The sequence below is a fragment of the Balaenoptera musculus genome, chromosome 3 (assembly GCF_009873245.2).
Source record: "Balaenoptera musculus isolate JJ_BM4_2016_0621 chromosome 3, mBalMus1.pri.v3, whole genome shotgun sequence".
Taxonomy (NCBI): Eukaryota; Metazoa; Chordata; class Mammalia; order Artiodactyla; family Balaenopteridae; genus Balaenoptera; species Balaenoptera musculus.
The window spans coordinates 60,730,556-60,749,313 of NC_045787.1; the positions used below are offsets into that span (position 1 = coordinate 60,730,556).

General features: G+C 38.7%; 1 protein-coding gene across 1 annotated transcript in view; it reads right to left on the reverse strand.

Moving 5' to 3' along the window:
- The window catches only part of AP3B1 (adaptor related protein complex 3 subunit beta 1), a 267,726-nt gene extending 249,970 nt beyond the window's left edge, over nucleotides 1–17,756 (reverse strand). The window contains exon 1 of the mRNA XM_036848304.1: nucleotides 17,453–17,756. Within this exon, the coding sequence (XP_036704199.1) occupies nucleotides 17,453–17,580 (128 nt within the window). The 5' untranslated portion in view covers nucleotides 17,581–17,756. The remainder of the gene's footprint in view (nucleotides 1–17,452) is intronic.
- Between the last annotated feature and the right edge of the window lie 1,002 nt (nucleotides 17,757–18,758).

Genomic DNA, 18,758 nt, shown 5'->3' on the forward strand with positions numbered 1-18,758 from the left:
ACCAAGAGGGGAAAGTGGCGAGGGTGGTGGTGGTGGTGGTGGGATGAACTGGGAGATTGGGATTGATATGTATAAAATAGATAACTAATAATAACCTGCTATATAAAAAATAAAAATTCAAAAATTCAAAAAAAAAACATTTCAAGAACTGTAAAATAATATAAGTATAAAATCCGTAGCCTAAGACGCTACAATACTTCCTTCCTAATCTATAATTGACCACAAGAAAACTGCTGCATTCTTTTTTCTCTTAAATTCAAAATTTTTATGAAAAGACAACTGATCACTGGAACCATAATAAACACTAATTCTAACTATTCTCAGTAGTAGTTTAAAACATCTGTGATACACTTCTGTATAAGTCAAAATAAATTTTATTTTCACTGACATTACTTTGACTATATTTGGTTAACATTATCTCATGTAGATTCATCAGCTCAAAATTAATTAGTATTACAGAATAGTGTGTTCCATCCAAACAATTCATCTTTGTTGGCTCAGTGCCTCACTGCTACTGGCATGCCACTGTAATAATAGGCATGGTGCCACAGTAACAGATGGGCATAAATACAGACATGCCAAAGAATCAGTGTGTGCATCAAGTTTGAGTATTAGTATTAGATTTTCCTCCAAGAAATTCATAAATTATAGTAGAATAATATAAGTTTTCTACATCTATGTTAATAAGATATGCCAACTCAAAGCCAGATTAATTTCTAAATCCTTAAAAAAAAAAAAAAAAACTTCCCAAGGCCACAGAAGGCAAGTTTTCCATCTGATGAGTTTGGATCAGCCTTTTGTATAGGGAATTGAGGAAACCAATATGCAATCTCTACCTTAGATCAGCTTTGTCCCTGAAGCACTTCAAAATCTCAGTAAAAAATTCAGTTTTTAAGAAGTCACTTGGCACTGTTACAAGATGAAAACGTTCTGGGGATCTGTTGGACAACTATGTGAATATACTTAACACTAATGAACCGTACACTTAAAAATGGTTAAGATGGTAAATTTTTATGTTACGTATTTTTTTTATCATAATTAAAAAGTCACATGGCCCTGTCAAGTTTCCTGATGCAGGTAATGTAGGCCTAGAAACAGAGAAAAGGTCCTACAATGTCCTACTTGACAGGAAAAAAAATCTAAAAATGCAAATCACTGAAGTTTACATGATTATTTAAATTTTGCCATCTGTTGAACAACTATTGTCATTTTCAAAAGATTTATTTCCACATATGGTTTTAAATTTTTGAAATATAAAACATATGATATTGACCAGATTATACTGAAAATTTTTATAATTTTTACCACATTAATGAAAAGTTTTAAAATACTAAGAATGCTAAAGAAAAGAAGGGGAAAAAAATCAGTTGTGGTCACTATTATCCAAAATCATTTGCTAAGTATTGTACAAGATTCCAGGAAAGATGGCTATGTGTGTGTGTGTGTGTGTGTGTGTGTGTGTGTAAAGAAAAACTATCTCTGACTTCCAGGAACTTAACCACATTTTCTCTTTAAAGAAATGTGCAAGCATCCAATCACCTTGGGAAAACCAATCTGTTATTTTATACTTGTTGATATTGACAGATAGGCAGAAACTACAAGAACTATGAATTTTTAACTTTATTTACTTTTAATTAACCCTAGCATTTCTACAACATGTAATGTTAAATATAAGGCATCTGTTTTTATTTTATTAAAGTACATAAAAAGTGTTTGTAAAATTCTCACTGCCCCTGAAGGCTTTGAGCTCAAATATTCAGAAGTGTTCCAGACTTCTGGATATAAAGACCTAGGTAAAATTTCAACAAAAATTCTGGGTAATGACCCAGGGTGGCCCACTTTTTTGTCTGCCAAATAAAAATATAACAAAAACTACCCTCTTCATAAAATAAAGTAGAAAGGATGTTTGCAGTAGCCATTTGTATTCCTTTTGTTATCTGACTGCTCACATTATTCTGGGCCAATATTACAGTGACCTTTTCAATAATCACAAACATATCTCAAGAAGAAATTTTTGACAGAATTTGATTAAATCTAATGAAAAGTGCAATTACTTAGTCACAGACAACTATGTATATTGCTCCCTCACATTCTCAAATATACATTCTCAAATACATAATAGCCCATATCTCCTCCCCCTGAAAGCCAAAGTTCTTTGGAGAAGTGCTCTTCCTTTACTCACTTCTCTCCCACCTGTCAATCCTCTGCAATCTGATTTTCCCTAACACTGCTGTTACCACCACGATCACCAACCTTATCAGTAAATCCAAGAAACACTACCTCTGACTTCAGTTTACTGGGCTACTCACCAGCAGCTGGCACTGCTGACCACTTAACTCCTTCCTGAAACCCTCTCTTCCTTCAATTTCTGTTAAAGCAAAACCTATATAAGTCCCTCTTCTTTTAGGAAAAATGTACTCCTTCTCTAAGAATAGACAACTTTAAAGCAACAGAATGCCTATCAGCAAGACTGATGGTTAAGCAAAAAGTTTAAAACAAATATATATTTTTTCATTTATACTATCTATAATCATTATTCCCAAATCCTTGATAACCACACAGAAGAATTGGCCTAGTGCTTATTAACTTCATTTATTTTTATGTAGTACACATTAAAGATACTATATGATTTTGTAGTTTCAAGTACTTGTGAAATATAGTTCAGAAAAACATTGTCAAATTTAACAATAATTTGAAAATTAAAAACATAAAGCAATGGTTAATGTGAAAATTAACAATGATTCTAAACTTTTAAGTTGAGAAAGTACATTATATTAAAAACAAAACTTTTAAAAAGCTCAATTGATCTTAATGGTGTTAAAATAGTATTAATAATAATTGTGCTTATTATGTATCAGGCACTGTTAACTGTTTACATATGTTAAACTTTTAGTCCTCACAATATTTCAGTGAGTGCAAGTACTATTACCATCCTCATCTCCATTTTTCAGATAAGGAAACCAAGCGCATAGAGTGGTAAAGTAACCTGCCCAACTGCCACTTATTAACTCTGTAACAAGTTTTCATACCCAGGCAGAGTAGCTCCAGAGTGGGTGTGCTTAAGCATTATGCCATATTGCCTCAGCAAACCACAATAAACAACTTTATCTGCCATCTTCCTCCTACAGAAGTAGGAAGTGGGTCTGACCCTTTTCCTAAATCTTAAGCACAATGCAAAAGCTCTGTTTGTATAATGAACTTCAAGCGTTTCCCCAAACTTCATTCTCTCTTCTTGGTCTTCTAAGTGAGGTTCAATTCTCCCACTCCCTTCAATGTTAACTTAGTACAAAGATTCCTCCTTGGCCTTCTCCTCACATATCACACAACTTCCCCTCAATGGCTTCCAAAATCATCTATCAATTGATAACTCCCAAATCTATATCTCCAACCTAGGTATCTCTCCTGAGTACCACACCCATGTATCTAATGGCTTAATGGACACCCAACTATCAAACTCAACAGGTCCAAAACGGAACTCAACACTTTCTTTCCTCACTCCAAACTTGCTCTATCTTCTGGGTTTCCAATATCACAGAATACTTCCACCATTCACATAGCTGACCATTCCAAACACTTAGGTGCAGCCAGAGTGATCTTTCTAAGATATAAATCTCACCGCATTGTACCTCTACTTAAAATCCTTTGGTAGCTTCTTACTGTGCAAACCTTTATGATAAGTCCAAATTTATGAGCATGGTATACAAGAACCTTCATAATATGGACCCTGACTATCTATCAACCATCTTTCACATGTCCCAATTTCCCTCCAACTCTGTGCTCCAGCCATACTGAACTTTTCCTATTCTTTAAATAAGCCCTAAATCCTTGTATCTAAACCAGCAGTGTCCAATAGAATGCTCTATGATGACAGAAAGAAACATTCTCTATCCACATTATCCAATATGTTAACTTCTAGCTACACTGAGCACATAAAAATGTGGCTAGTGTGACTCAGAAACTAAAATTACTTCAATTAGTTTAAATTTAAATAGTTACCTTTGGCTGGTATCTACGGTATTGAACAACACAGCTCTAAACCAAGGTATATGCTATTCCCTCTGCCTCATGTGTATACAGGTATGTGTGGAAAGCCCTGGTCAGTGCTAACACGTAACAGTTAGTATTGACTCTTCTGTTAGGTTATTCCCTTTGTTCTTGTAGTTAGTAATTAATAAGGTCTTCTTCCAAGATAGTGGCTTAATTACAATTTGCCCTAAAAGGACTATCACTTTAAGAAATGAACAAACTCCACATATTAGTAAGTGAAAAAAGCAAATTACAATATTACATTAAAAAAGTATATAGCTTTGCTTTAAAAATACACAGTATATAGGCAAAAAAGACTGGAAGACCTATATCTTTTTAACTGATTCTCTATGGGTATTAAAATTAGGGTTATTTAACTAATCTGTATTTGCTAAATTTTCTATAAGGAAAGAGGGAAATCAGTCCAGTGATTATCTTTTCCCTGTTGCATCATCAATTTACTCCTTCCTCTTCATAACCTAACATTCCCTTCCAGATACCATTCCATTTCTTTGCTGCCCTATACAGTAATACATACTAACTACAACTCTCCTTTCTCTCTCTCTTTTTTTTTTTAAGATTTAATTTTATTTATTTTTGGCTGCGTTGGGTCTTCATTGCTGTGCCTGGGCTTTCTCTAGTTGCGGTGCGCTGGCTTCTCCTTGCGGTGGCTTCTCTTGTTGCGGAGCACGGGCTCTAGGCGCGCAGGTTTCAGTAGTTGTGGCATGTGGGCTCAGTAGTTGTGGCACCCGGGCTCTAGAGCGCAGGCTCAGTAATTGTGGCGCACGGCCTTAGTTGCTCCGCGGCATGTAGGATCTTCCTGGTCTAGGGATCGAACCCGCGTCCCCTGCATTGGCAGGCGGATTCCTATCTACTGCACCACCAGGGAAGTCCCTCTCCTTTCTCTCTTGAACCCACTCCAGTCAGGCTTTCAGCCCCACCACTGCACCTAACCTGCTTATCAGGGTCACCAAAGACCTCCAAGGTGACAAATTCCAAAGCCACTTGTCAGTACTGTAATCACCTAATTTGACCCTATCAGACAGAAATGCTCCAGGAATGCCCCAGAGATTAGTACTCTGAACTCTTCACTCTCTACATTCACTCCCTTGATGTCTCACCCAATCAGGGTACTTAATACCCTCTATAACCCTGTGGCTCCCAAACTTATATCTCTAGCCTAACTCCTCCCTAAGCTCCAGACTCATATATCCAACTGCCTATTTAATATCTCCTCTTGGATGCCTAATAGGTATCTCATACTTAACATGCTCAAGCTCTTGAACCTCTTCCCCCTTTAAAAAATTCCTCTTTACACAATCTTCTTCATTTTGATAACAATTCCAAACTTCCAGCTGTTTAGGCAAAAAAACCTTGTGTCCTTCTTTGGTATCTTTTTCCCTCACACACCACATCTAAACCATCAGCAAATCTCATTGGCTCTACTTTCAAAATATATCCAGAGTCCAACCACTGTTCTCTACTACCACCAATCTGATTTAGTCATCCCCTTCTCTTGCCTGGGTTACTGTGGTGGTCTCCTTGCTGGTCACCCTGCCTCAGATCTGCAGTCTATTCCTAGTTCAGGAGACAAAGTGATACATTAAAAACGTAAGGTGGATCATCTCACTCCTCTGTTCAAAACCCTCCAATGGCTTCCCTTCTCACACAGAGTAAAATCCAAGTCCTTAAAATGATTTATAAAGCCCTACACAATCTGGCCCTTACCTCTCTGACCTCCTCATCTGCTAAGTTCCCCCTCTTCCTTCATTCACTCTATCCAGACATACTGGCCTCTTTGTTGATGCTCACAGGTCAGAAACTCTCCTGCCTCAGGGCCTGAGCACATGCAATTCCTCTTGACTGAATACTCCTCCCCAGACATCTGCATGTCACTCCCTCAGGTACTCCAGGTAGTACTGTCAAGGATCTTTTCCTGACCCTGCTATTTCAAACTCAACCCAACCTCCACCTTAACTCTCTATCCTCTTTCCCTACCTTACTTTTCTCTACAGCACTCCTTGTCATCAAATGACCAACCATATATTTACTTGTTTATTACCTATCTTCTTCCAGTTGGAATATATGCTCCATGAAAGCAGGCATTTTTGTCCACTGATTGATTAATCCCCAGCATCAAGAATAGTACCTAGCATAAGAAGGCACTCGTATTTGTTAAATCAGTAAGTTACTTCTATATTTTTTTAGTTATAGAAAAAAACATTAGAAACGAATAAACAGGTCCCAAGTATCCTACAGACCACAAACTTTTTGAAAACATAAATATACCTGGCACACCACAAGCACTTAATAGTTACTGACTGACTTCTAAATGCCCATTCTGCTCTAAACCTTCCAATGGCTTCTCTTTACACTCATAGTAAAATCCAAAGTCCTTACAAGGCCCTACACAATCTGGCACCGGACCTTCCACTCTACACCTTACCTGTCTGCCCCCATAGTACTAAATTCCCCCCTCATTCTTCATGACCACATCCTTAACCTAGGCTTTAAGAAACTTTAACCCATTTCTAGAGTAAAGCTGGGTGATGTGTAGCTCTGCCAACCCATGATATTGGGACCAGCCTTATTCATAAGTCTCTCGCTTATCCAGCTGCCATGTTAACTCACTCAGCTGCAGGATTAAAGACACCGGCCTTCTAATTAGGTCAATTCCTATCAGCAGTACAAATAATCAGCCCATCAATAAGCAAACATGGACTATAAATTGTTCACTTTTGTAGATCTATGAACTCTTTCCAGCTGACATGCTAAATAAGTCTTCCTTAAGTACACAAACCAAAGAATGTTATTCACAATAATGTGAAATATAGGAAAATCATTTCCTTCTTGATTATTCTACCTTGGGCTCTTCACTTTAAATTTTGTATTTGGACTGCAGGCAATTTGTTTTTGTCAGTAGTTCATTTATAAACACAATTGCAATACTGTCAAATTATTCCACTATAATACATTTGTCATTCCACGAGCATTTGCAACTTTTCTGCAGTAAAAAAGAACATTTCAACTGATCATCTGTCTGATTTTTTTGGTTTTACTCATTCAGTTCTAGTAATGTTACCCTAAATTCTAAATAATTTTAGAAGTAATATCTCACATCTTGGGATTTAATGGTAAGGCCTGAATTTAAGTGTTCCATATTTTCTCCTTGGATTTCACAATAACATATCCTATATCAAGGGATGAATATTTTCTTGGTTGAGTATTTAAGATAAATTGTAAAAGTCAGAATTGACTCTCCTGGACTTCTCTGGTGGCGCAGTGGTTAACAATCCACCTGCCAATGCAGGGGACATAGGTTCAAGCCCTGGTCCAGGAAGATCCCACATGCCACGGAGCCCGTGCGCCCCTACTACTGAGCCTGCGCTCTAGAGCCTGCGAGCCACAACTGATGAGCCCGCATGCTGCAACTACTGAAGCCCGTGCACCAAGAGCCCCTGCTCCGCAACAAGAGAAGCCGCTGCAATAAGAAGCCTGTGCACCACAACAAAGAGTAACCTCCACTCGCCGCAACTAGAGAAAGCCTGCGTGCAGCAACAAAGACCCAACACAGCCAAAAATAAATAAATAAAATAAATAAATTTTTTAAAAAAAGAAGTGACTCTCCTCCAAGAAGAAATGCAAGCTAAGCAAATAAAATGGAACACTTATAATCTGTTGTAAAGTAGGACTCTGCAGTATTTCATCAATTTTTTGTTCAATGTGGTAAAATCTTATTTGATTTCAAGTATGTTTCAAGAATTAAATTATAGGAACCTTACTGCACCACTAAAGTGACAATCCTTAACCTGTATAGTCAGCCCTTTGTAGAACTATCAGTCTTACTTATGTGAAGACAAAAACAACCAGTTTCTTCTTTTGTTAACAGCCATCTTGGAACAAATGACATTTACTTAGTGAAAGATCAGTAAAACATTGAAATTGGGAGTTTCCTGGCAGTCCAGTGGTTAGGACTTAGCACTTTCACTGCTGTGGTCCAGGTTCAATCCATGATTGGGGAACTAAGGTCCCGCAAACCATGTGGTGCAACCAAAATAAAATAAAACACTGAAATTGCTTATATTTTATACATCTTTTGTAAATTTAAAAAAAAATAGGGTCCAATTTACATATACAGCATGGCAAATACATTGTTTACATCTCCATAATTAGATCTAGTGACCATAAATTCCAAAAGCTAAGCAGAATTAACAAGATAGAGCACTTACCAAAACTGGAGTTATTAGAACTCAAGGGAATTTAATCTTCAGAAATTGAAGATGATGACAAGGACAAAGGTATGCTATGGAAATCATTAATGGAGTGTATTTTCATACTGGCAACACTGGACTCCTGAGCACGAGAGAAAGGAACTCACAATGAGGAGCCTGTGCCTCTTCATAATACGCTAACAACTCAGGGCGCCAACATTTTCAGCACCTCAAACTAAAATGTGTTTGACATTTTAAAATTACAGCACATCCATTTTCTTCAGTAAATCATTGTTTACAAAATAAAGGTTTATAATAAATACCTTTTGGTAGGTATGAAAAGTTGAGAATTATTACACAATTTAACACTAATTTTATACTTGTATTACTTGTATTAGTTCACATTAGCCTTATCTCACCAACTAAATTCTTAAAGGCAAGATAAAGATCTTATAATTATTTCTTATTTTTCTGCTGAAAACACAGAGGAATTAACTATACCTAGGGTATAGTTAAAGATGCCTTTAAGATGATGTAAATAAAGTTAAAGATGGTATAAATAAAGATGCCTTTCAAGAATGGTATAGACTTCAAAAATCCTGATTGTAAAATTCATTCAACACCTATGTGACAATTCTAAGTCAATAACCCTAACCACAACAAAAACTCAAGCAATGACATAAAGAAAATGGCTGTTTTGGAACTATATATAATTAACTTCAGGGTAATGCAATAATACATTAATAGGGATACCAGGCTAAATTCTCCTTCTGTATAAGGTACACGGAATCCAGTCATGCTTTATTTTTTAACTACGCTGGCTAAAGAAACAGTAAATATTAGTAGAAACTGAATCATTCAATTGAGTAAAAGACCTAAAACATTTATTATGCAAAATTATAAGCCAAACACTTTGCTAAGCACCTTCACATAAATTATACCATGTAATATTAGGTGAGTATGTGAAAGAAAGATTCCTCTATACAATATTCAACAAATATTCAATGAGTCACTACAAAATGAAAATACAGAATGACTGAAAGAGATAAAGGTATCAATGAAAATACTAGGAAAAGTAAAAAGAAAGTAGAGCAAGCTTTGAACAACTGGAACTATAAAACTGTTATATGAAAAAAAATTTAAATATGGTATAGACCCTAATTACAATTAAATATTATAAATAAAAAATGGGAAAAAAAGTTTAAACTCTCATATGGAGACACAATGACTCTTTAAAGTATGACTAAAATAATGTGTTATGGAGTGGCCAATATGGTGGAGTAGGAAGACCCTGAGCTCACATCCTCCTACGGACACACCAGTATCACAACTATTTATAGAGCAACTACAGATGAGAATGACCTGAACACTAGCAGAGAAGAGCTCCTACAACTTAAGATATACAGAAGGAACCACAGAAAGATAGGGAGGAAGGGCAGAGCTACAATATAGTCAAGACCCAAAGCCTCAGGTAGAGGACCCAAAAACAGGAGGATAATTACAACTGCAGAGGTTCTCCCCAAGGATCAAGGGCTCTGAGCCCCACATCAGGCTCCCCAGCCCAGGGGTCCTGCACCGGGAAGACAAGCCCATAGAATGTTTGGCTTTGAAGACGAGTGGGGCTTACTTTGGGGAGAGCCAGAGGACTGGGGGAAATAGAGACTCCACTCATAAAAGGGCACATACTAAATCTCACATGCTCCAGGACCCAGGGCAGAAGCAGTAATGTGAAAGGACCCTGGGTCAGACCAACTTGCTAATCTTGGAAAGCTTCCCAGAGAGGCAAGAGGCAACTGGGACGTATCCTGGAGACATAGATGCTGGTGGCAGCCATTTTGGGGAGCTCATTTCCCAAGGACACTGGTGCTGGCAACCGTCATTTTGGAATTCTCCCTCTAGCTTGTTAGTGCCAGGACCCAGCCCACCCACCAGCCAGTCAGCACCAGTCCTGGGACACTCTAGACCAAGCTAGCTGGGGGAACACTGTCCTACCCACCAGCAGGCCAGCTGCCGTAGGAACCCCTGAACCCCCAGCTGCCCTGGGACCCAGCCCTGTCTACCAGGAGGCCCAATATCCAGCCCTACACATCAATGGGCCAGCAAGAGCCCCGGGTCCAGCAGCCAGCCAATCCCATCCACCCCACCCACCAGCGGGCCAGCACTAGCTCTGGACCCGGCTTCATCAACCAGTGGGTGGGCACCAGACCTGGGATCACCGAGGCCCTACAGCCAGCTGTGTCAGGACCCAGCCCACTCACCAGCAGTCTGGCACCAGTCCCAGGACCCCCTGGGCCTGGGCCCCACCTACTTACAGGCTGACATCAACCAAGAGTTTAAGGTACAATGTAGAAAAGACAGCCTCTTCAACAATGGAGCTGGGAAAACTGGACAGCTACATGTAAAAGCTGAGATTAGAACATTACCTCACAGCATATACAAAAATAAACTCAAAATGGATTAAAGACCTAGATGTAAGACCTGAAACCCTAAAACTTCTAGAAGAAAACATAGGCAGAACACTCTATGACATAAATCATAACGATATTTTTTTGGGTCTGTCTCCTAAGGCAAAAGAAATAAAGCAAAAATAAATAAATGGGACCTAATTAAACTTAAAAGCTTTTGCACAGCAAAGGAAACCATCAACAAAACAAAGAGACAACCTACAGGATGGGAGAAAATATTTGCAAATGATGTGACAAGGTATTAATAACCAAAATATATAAACAGCTCATACAATTCAGTATCAAAAAAACAAAAAACAAAAAACCAAACAACTCAATCAAAAAATGGCAAAGATGCGGAGAAAAGGGAACCACTGTACACTGTTGATGGGACTGTAAATTTCAGCAGCCGTAAGGGTATGGAGGTTCCTCAAAAAATTAAAAATGGAATTATCATATGATCTAGCAATTCCACTCCTGGGTATTTATTCAAAGAAAACAAAGAAAAAATGTTTGAAAAGATATATGCAACATAAGTTTTATTCAAAGAAAACAAAAAAAAAATCTTTGAAAAGATATATGCAACATAAGTTCATTGCAGCATTATTTACAATAGCCAAGATATGGAAGCAACCTAAGTGTCCACTGACAGATGAATGGATAAGAAGACATGGTATGTGTATGCAGATAGACACACACACACAACAGAATATTACTCATCCATAAAAAAGAATGAAATCTTGCCATTTTCTACAACATGTAATGACCAGAGAATATTATACCAAGGGATATAAGTCAGACAGAGAAAGACATATGCGGAATCTAAAAAACAAATGAACAAACATAACTAAACAGAAAGAGATCACAGATACAGAGAACAGGCGGTTGCAGGGGAAGGAGGGGATAGGTGTATAAACTTCAGTCACAAAATAAATGAGTCACATGTATGAAATGTACAGTGTGGAGAATACAGTCAATAATTATGTAGTATCTTTGTATGGCAAGAGATAACAGCTAGACTTATTATAGTGATCCTTTGGAAATGTATAGAAATATTGAATCACTATGTTGTGTACCAGAAACTAACATAGTGTTATAGGTCAATTATTCATCAAAAACAAACAAACTTACAGAAAAAGAGATCAGAATTGTGGTTACCAGAGGCAGGGAGGTTGGGGGGGCAGGGGAATTGGATGAAGGTAGTCAAAGGTACAAACTTCCAGTTATAAGTAACTACTTTGTCTTATAACTGGGGATGTACTATACAACATGATGAATATAACTAACACTTCTATACTTTATATGTGAATTTTTAAGCAAATCCTAAGAGTTCTTATCAGAAGGAAAAAAATTTTTTTTTCTATTTCTTTAATGTTGTATCTATATGAGATGATGGATGTTCACTAAACTTAATGTGGTAATCATTTCATGATGTATGTAAGTCAAATCATTATGCTGTACACCTTAAACTTATACAGTGCTGTATATAAATTATATCTCAATAAAACTGGAAGACATACAAAAACAAACAGAAATAAACAAAATAATGTGTTACTATTAATAAGGTACTGACAACTGGGGCTGTAAAAGGAAAATCAAAATGAAGTCGGTACTGCTGAGAGCTCTCTAAAATGGAGCCAGGAGGCCACTGAGGAAGTATGACTTATGGACGACTCAGCCCAGATGGAATCTGAACTTTGACCACTTACTATCTTAATGTAGGTATCCAGAATATCTGCCCAATGTTCCAGAAACTCAAAATATTTAACCGACTCTTACCCTAAAATAACTCGTGACAGCCTGTTCCTTAAGGACAAATACTTCCTTGCATCATGGTCAACCATAATTCTTGACAGACAACTTAATAACCTTGTAGCTTTCATCTTTATAAGCCTCTGACTCTCTTCCCCTGTACAATCTCGAACTGCAATTCTTAAGACCCCAAATAAATTATTTTACTTGCAGTCTTCTGCATTTTCTTGGTCGACAGGACTGGTTGATCTTTACTTTTAATAAAGTTAAGTCGGGGCTTCCCTGGGGGCGCAGTGCTTAAGAATCCGCCTGCCAATGCAGGGGACATGGGTTCGAGCCCTGGTCCGGGAAGATCCCACATGCCGCGATGCAACTAAGCCCGTGTGCCACAACTACTGAGCCTGCGCTCTAGAGCCCACATGCCACAACTACTGAAGCCCGTGTGCCTAGAGCCTGTGCTCCGCAACAAGAGAAGCCACCACAGTGAGAAGCCTGCGCACCGCAACGAAGAGTAGCCCCTGCTCGTTGCAACTAGAGAAAGCCCACGTGCAGCAACGAAGACCCAACGCAGCCAAAAATAAATAAATAAATAAATAAATTTAAAAATAAAGTTAACTCAAAAACATCCCTATAAGAAGGTTGCTCTCATTCAGATACATTTCTATATGCCCTCTTGAATGGGAGAAAAAGCAGTGGAGGTAAGTTAGATTTGCTGTAATTATATACAAACTAGAACCCCATTGTAAAATTCCTAGTGGATTCCACTGAGAAACGCTGATATTAAAGGTTAAAGGGTTATATGTAATGTAATTTTCATGGCTGATATCAAGCTGACAATAAATAAAATTTAAGTTAAAGAAGTAAGCTAGGCCTTATCATTTGCAATGCAAATACACTGATGTAGTATTGATTATATCATACTACTACATGATGTAGTACAACACAAAAGTATGCAGCTCTTTGTTTGGGTCTAAATCAGCTCTGTGAATCTAAACAAATGAAAAGTCCACCCCAATTTCAGCAGGGACTAAAACTGCTACCTTGGTTACCTATTCATTGTTAAATCCAATGGCCTCTTTTCAGCCTTCATTCTATTTGCCCTCTCTCTGCAATTCCTAACGTAGGTGACCAATTTCCTCTTACCAACTTTCCTCTCAGCTTCCTTTTTTTTTTTTTTTTTAAAACCTTTCTCTGGTTTCCTACCCCTCTGAGCACTCTTTAGCTAGTTCTTCTTCCTTTCACACCTTAAATGTTGGTGTTCCCTAGCGATTTGTCTAAACTGCCTTGTCTCCTAACCAGAAAAATTCTCCCTGGGTGATTTCATCCATTCCCATGCTTTAATTACTACCCACAATTCTAAATGCTGATGCTATAATCTATATTTCATCTAAATATGCATTTTTTTTTTTTTTTTTTTTGCAACTCTCCTGGTTTCTGTATACTTTGCCTGAAGAACTCCCCCTGTTCTCCACCTGGCAAAAATCTTCCCAGGCTTTATGACCTAAAATATCACCACCTCAGCGAAGCTTTCAACAACTTTTCAACTAACTTTTGTTAGTTAATATTCTAGTTTAGAAATCATTTTCAACTATACCATCTTATGAAAAACTCACAAAATAGGCAAGTCCTCTCTAGAAATGAGGACACTGAAGTTTGAAGAGATCAAGCAACTTGAACAAGGAAACACTACTACAAGTGGAAAACATCAACTTAAATCCAGGCCTTCTCACTCTAGGTCCAATGCTCTTTCTAATACACTGTGATGTTCTCAAAAGAAAAGAAATCTGGAAATTTAGTAGTTTTACCATTGTTAAGAAAAATTAATTAGTATTGTCTGTCTTCTTCTAGAAATTAATTCCTAATTAAATGTTTAATCCAGAAATAAAAATATTAAAATTAATTTTTAAATTATACACACACAGCCAAATTGGTTAAGATAAGAGTTTAAGACAAAAGAAAAATAATTGAGGAAAAAACTAAAAGCAATAAAAGTTTACAATAGTCTCAAAGGAAAGGATTACAAAAAATTAATTCTTTACATTTTTAAATAACGAAATTGCAAATCTTGACACCAATCATCTAATACACAGGCTTGATTAACCAATAAACGATGTATAAAATCTGCTTTCATAAAACCATTTAAAGCTCCCTAACTTTAGTTCTATTTAAAAGGGAAGGGAATAAATAAGATTGATAAATAGGATTAAATTCAGAAAACAAAAATCATCAATAATCCTGTGACTAGGAAGTGATTAGGCATCCCTGAGATGGTTAGTGAAGGATCAAAAGGACATAGAGCTTTAGGATAAGAGGCCAAAGAACAGAATAGTGGAAGGAGTTAGAACATCACCACTTTGCAGACACTGTGGTAAAGACTGGTTGAAGAGATTCATTGATGGTTGCTAAATATAGGGGATGGTGAATCAGATGAAGAGCAAGACATCTGCATGGTCTCCATCTGTCCCCCCCATAGATAGATTATTGGAAAAAAAATAAATAATGGACAACCCTTTACCTGGGAAAATTAACATCATGAAGATGGGCATCCTATGCCTCCCAACACAATAGTCTAAGAAGGTAGTACTGTAGCCTGGGATACATAACATGAATGTATGTATGAACCAGCAAACACAAGTTGATTACCATGCTATAAAGTAATTGGCTTGTATTCGTCAAAAGTGCCAAGGTAGTGAAAGACAAAGGCTATTTTCGTCACAGGAAAATAATTGTAACTAAGTGTAGTGACGGATGTTAACTAGATTTCTTGTGGTGATAATTTCTCAATATATAAAAATACCTACTGAATACCTACCTACGTGTACACCTGAAACTAATACATTACATGTCAATTATACTTCAATAAAAAAATAAATTAGAGCAGAGGAACAGGGTAAGCTTTAAGTTTTTTATATAAATTTTGTCATTTGGGTGTTAAAAAAGGCAAGAAATATCACCCTTTAATAAATGAGAGAACGCAAGCTCAAGAGAGATTAAGTGACCACTTCCCGAACAGGGGTCTCCTTGTTTCTGTACAACCCCATCAGGTTGCGATTCAGTGGCCAAAATGTTTCTAATTCCTGAAAGCCTCAAGGTCATACACTGTCTACAACTACTATTCAAAGTTTTAAACTTTTAATGAGTTGTATGCATTCTCTAATAAAAGCACAATAAACTTCATCAAGTAATAAGTAGCACATCCAAGTGCTGAAGAGAATGGGCTCCAAGATTAGATTGAGTTCAAATTCAGGCAGTGCAGTGGTTGTAGCTTTGTGATCTTGGGCAAATTAACCACTTGTGCTCCAATTTTCTCATCCGCAAAGTGGGATCAAAGAAGTACCTTTGGGTTGCTCCTTGATCCTCTGTGACACTTGAGCATCACAGAATAGTTTCCCATAAGCCATACTCACACTCAGCCAAAGGGTTGTTAGGAGGACCAAATGAAATAATAAATGTAAAGTAGTGTGCACAAGTGCACAAGCAGTCTATAAATGTTAGCTATTTTTATTTTAAATCCAACATGCTCAGTCACCTCAACAGCACTGGTCATAGTCAAAGCTACACATTTTTTTCCAAATCAGGCCCAAATCTGACAAAATAGGAAATGAAAGGCTCTAAAAGAAAAACATCTTAGAAGTTCACAAAACATAAAAGTAAATCAATTGTAAGCATATCACATGCAAAACAGACCTATACAGACTTATACGTTAATTCAACAGTTGAAATATCTGCTAATAGAACAGCAGAGCTGCAACAAGCTCCTTGTTGGAACAATCTATCATCTAAATACACAGAATGAAAAATGAAAAATTAGTTATATTGCTTTTAAACTTTTCTAACCTGTGAATAAGGAAACAAATAAGTAAACAAATCAAAAACTCTATTTCACACATTCCATACAGGATTTCAGTTAGCTTAATACAGTGAAAATGTTATCCCAATTTCAACTACTAGCACCTTCCAGAATGTCTTTTAAAATAAATTTGAAATTTAATTTAAATTAAATTTTAATATATCTTTCTGACACCGCAAAGCCACCAGCACAGCTACTTTACCTTAATTTAGCATAAATCTAGTGTCAGCCTATTATGTGACCATAGTGTTTAGTTAGTACTGAGAGACTAAAAAAAAGAAAAACGTAAAAATGATTACAATAAAATACAAAGTTACCAGAATTCTGTAAGTTTAAAACCATTCCTTCGCCCCCAAAAAAATCAATGCGGGGGCGGGGGGGGGGGGTTTCTTTCCCTTTTCGGTGGTACTTAAAATACTCTTAATTTTTTTTTACTCTTAATAATTTTTCAAAAAACCACGTATACATTGTTTAGTGTTCATTTTTAAAATTCACACTATTAATTTGTAAAATTTTACCACTTGCTCAGAGTAACACTAAATATTCTCGACTCATATGCTTATTACTGTGTTTGGGATTGGGGTAGTTTTTTTGTTTTTTGTTTTAGGGTTTTGTGTTTTTTTTGTCTGTAGTGCAAAGGACGTTGCCCGAGAACATTAATGTCTGTATAAACCAGCTTGTCCATTCATAAAGCGCCTAAAACACCTCCTCGCTCCTGCATTCGAGGGTCACAGAACAGTTTCCCATTAGCCACACTCTCACGTTCCCTCTCAACTTCCCAAACACCCCTTCCACGCTAGTGAGCGAATTTCTCCAGGTGTGATAAAGCAAACATTAAAGTAGCTTGAAGCGTTTGTTCAAAAATCAGATGCCTGTGCCCCAGCCCAGACCAATTCAGAATCTTTGGGGATAGCACCTAAGGGCTCCAAATGGTTCTTTTTTCACTGAAGTTTGAAAACTACTAGAGACTCCCCTCCACACACTCATCCCAAACTCCCAACAACTCCCACCAGTCCCAACTGATCCAGCTGCGGGGAAACGTTACCGCTCGGCTCCGGGGCGGTCTCAGCGCAACCCCACCCCTCTCCCGGGAGTCCCATCTCGGTGCCCGTTCCTCCCGGGCACCAGCTCCCCAGTCCCGTCCCCACACCCCAAACCTTTCTCCTCACTTCTTCATATCGCTGCTAAAGAGGCCGAAGGCGCCGGAGGGGGAAATGGTAGAGGTCGCCTCCTGACCCAGCTCCGTCGCCTCCCCTCCTCCGGACTGCTCACTGTAAGCGAAGCTGTTGCTGGACATTGCTGCGGTGCTGCCGAGTGTCGGGTTGGCCCTGTCGGGGGTTCTCTCCGACGGGATCCCGTCCGAGGAACGCGAAACAAAACTAGTTCTCGTTTGGAGGGGCGCCCGCAGGCGCTTCCGGACTCGTCACGGCTCCAAAAGCCGACCTGGCGGTCCACCCCCTGCGCATGCCCAGTGTGCAGGCGGCCGGAGCCCACCCCCGCCGGGCACTCCAGGGCCTGCCTGGATTTGCCTTCTCCGGGTTTTTGAGGTAGCTGAGAGGCTCGGACCCCGGCTCTGCGGAAGGCAGGCCTCGCGCATGCTGGAGACTAGACTCTCGACTTTTAAAGTTTTTTTGGAAACAAATACCCGTGTATCCATTTCGATCCCCTAGGAGGTTCCCGAGCCCGGACACCTCTTTGTCGGACTCCTGTTGTAAACCAGTAGCTTTCAGATTTTTCCTGAAACTCCAGTTAACACACCAGATCAACTTTCCTAAACATATCAGGATTGCTTTTCCTGTTTAAGCTGGTTTCTGCTCCTCTCCCTCCAGCCATCTGTGTCTTACACCTGCCCCAGGCAACCTTTGTCGCAGATCTCTGCGTTTAAAGGAAACCTCCAGGGCCCTGTCTTTGAGGATCCACCACCTGCCAGATGTGTTCATTGTAGTGAAAGCTTCAAACGAAAATCCTGGGACCGTTGGTTTCAAGGAGCTGGTGATTCCTACTGACGTCTGGCTACCAAAAGTAGAATAAAATAAAATAGAGTCGCCTCACGCACCAGGAGTAGCCTATCATCTGGGCACCTCCTTCCTTTGTTCTGCCGCTTGTGGTATCACTTAACTAAAGTCTTCTGCGGAGTCAAGGCAGAAAGTTGCCTGGCCCCTGAGTAGCACCTGAGAAACCTTTCCAGGAGTAACTTCCCTCAGCCTGACGTTTCGGATGGATTTCAGATCCTACCCTAAACTTTCCGCACTCCTTCCCCTTTAGGCAGACTTTGAAGCTTAGAGCCCTAAGAAACTGTCAGGGGACTACGGAAACACAGTCTGGGGAGGCAGCGCCTGGGTGGGGGAGGGGAGAGCGTCGTACAAGGGTTAGAGTGCTGTCCTCACCTCCTCAAATGGCCACACTGGAAACAACACTGAGGTATCACTACTTACCTACCAAAATGGCCAAAATCCAGAACACGGACACCACCAA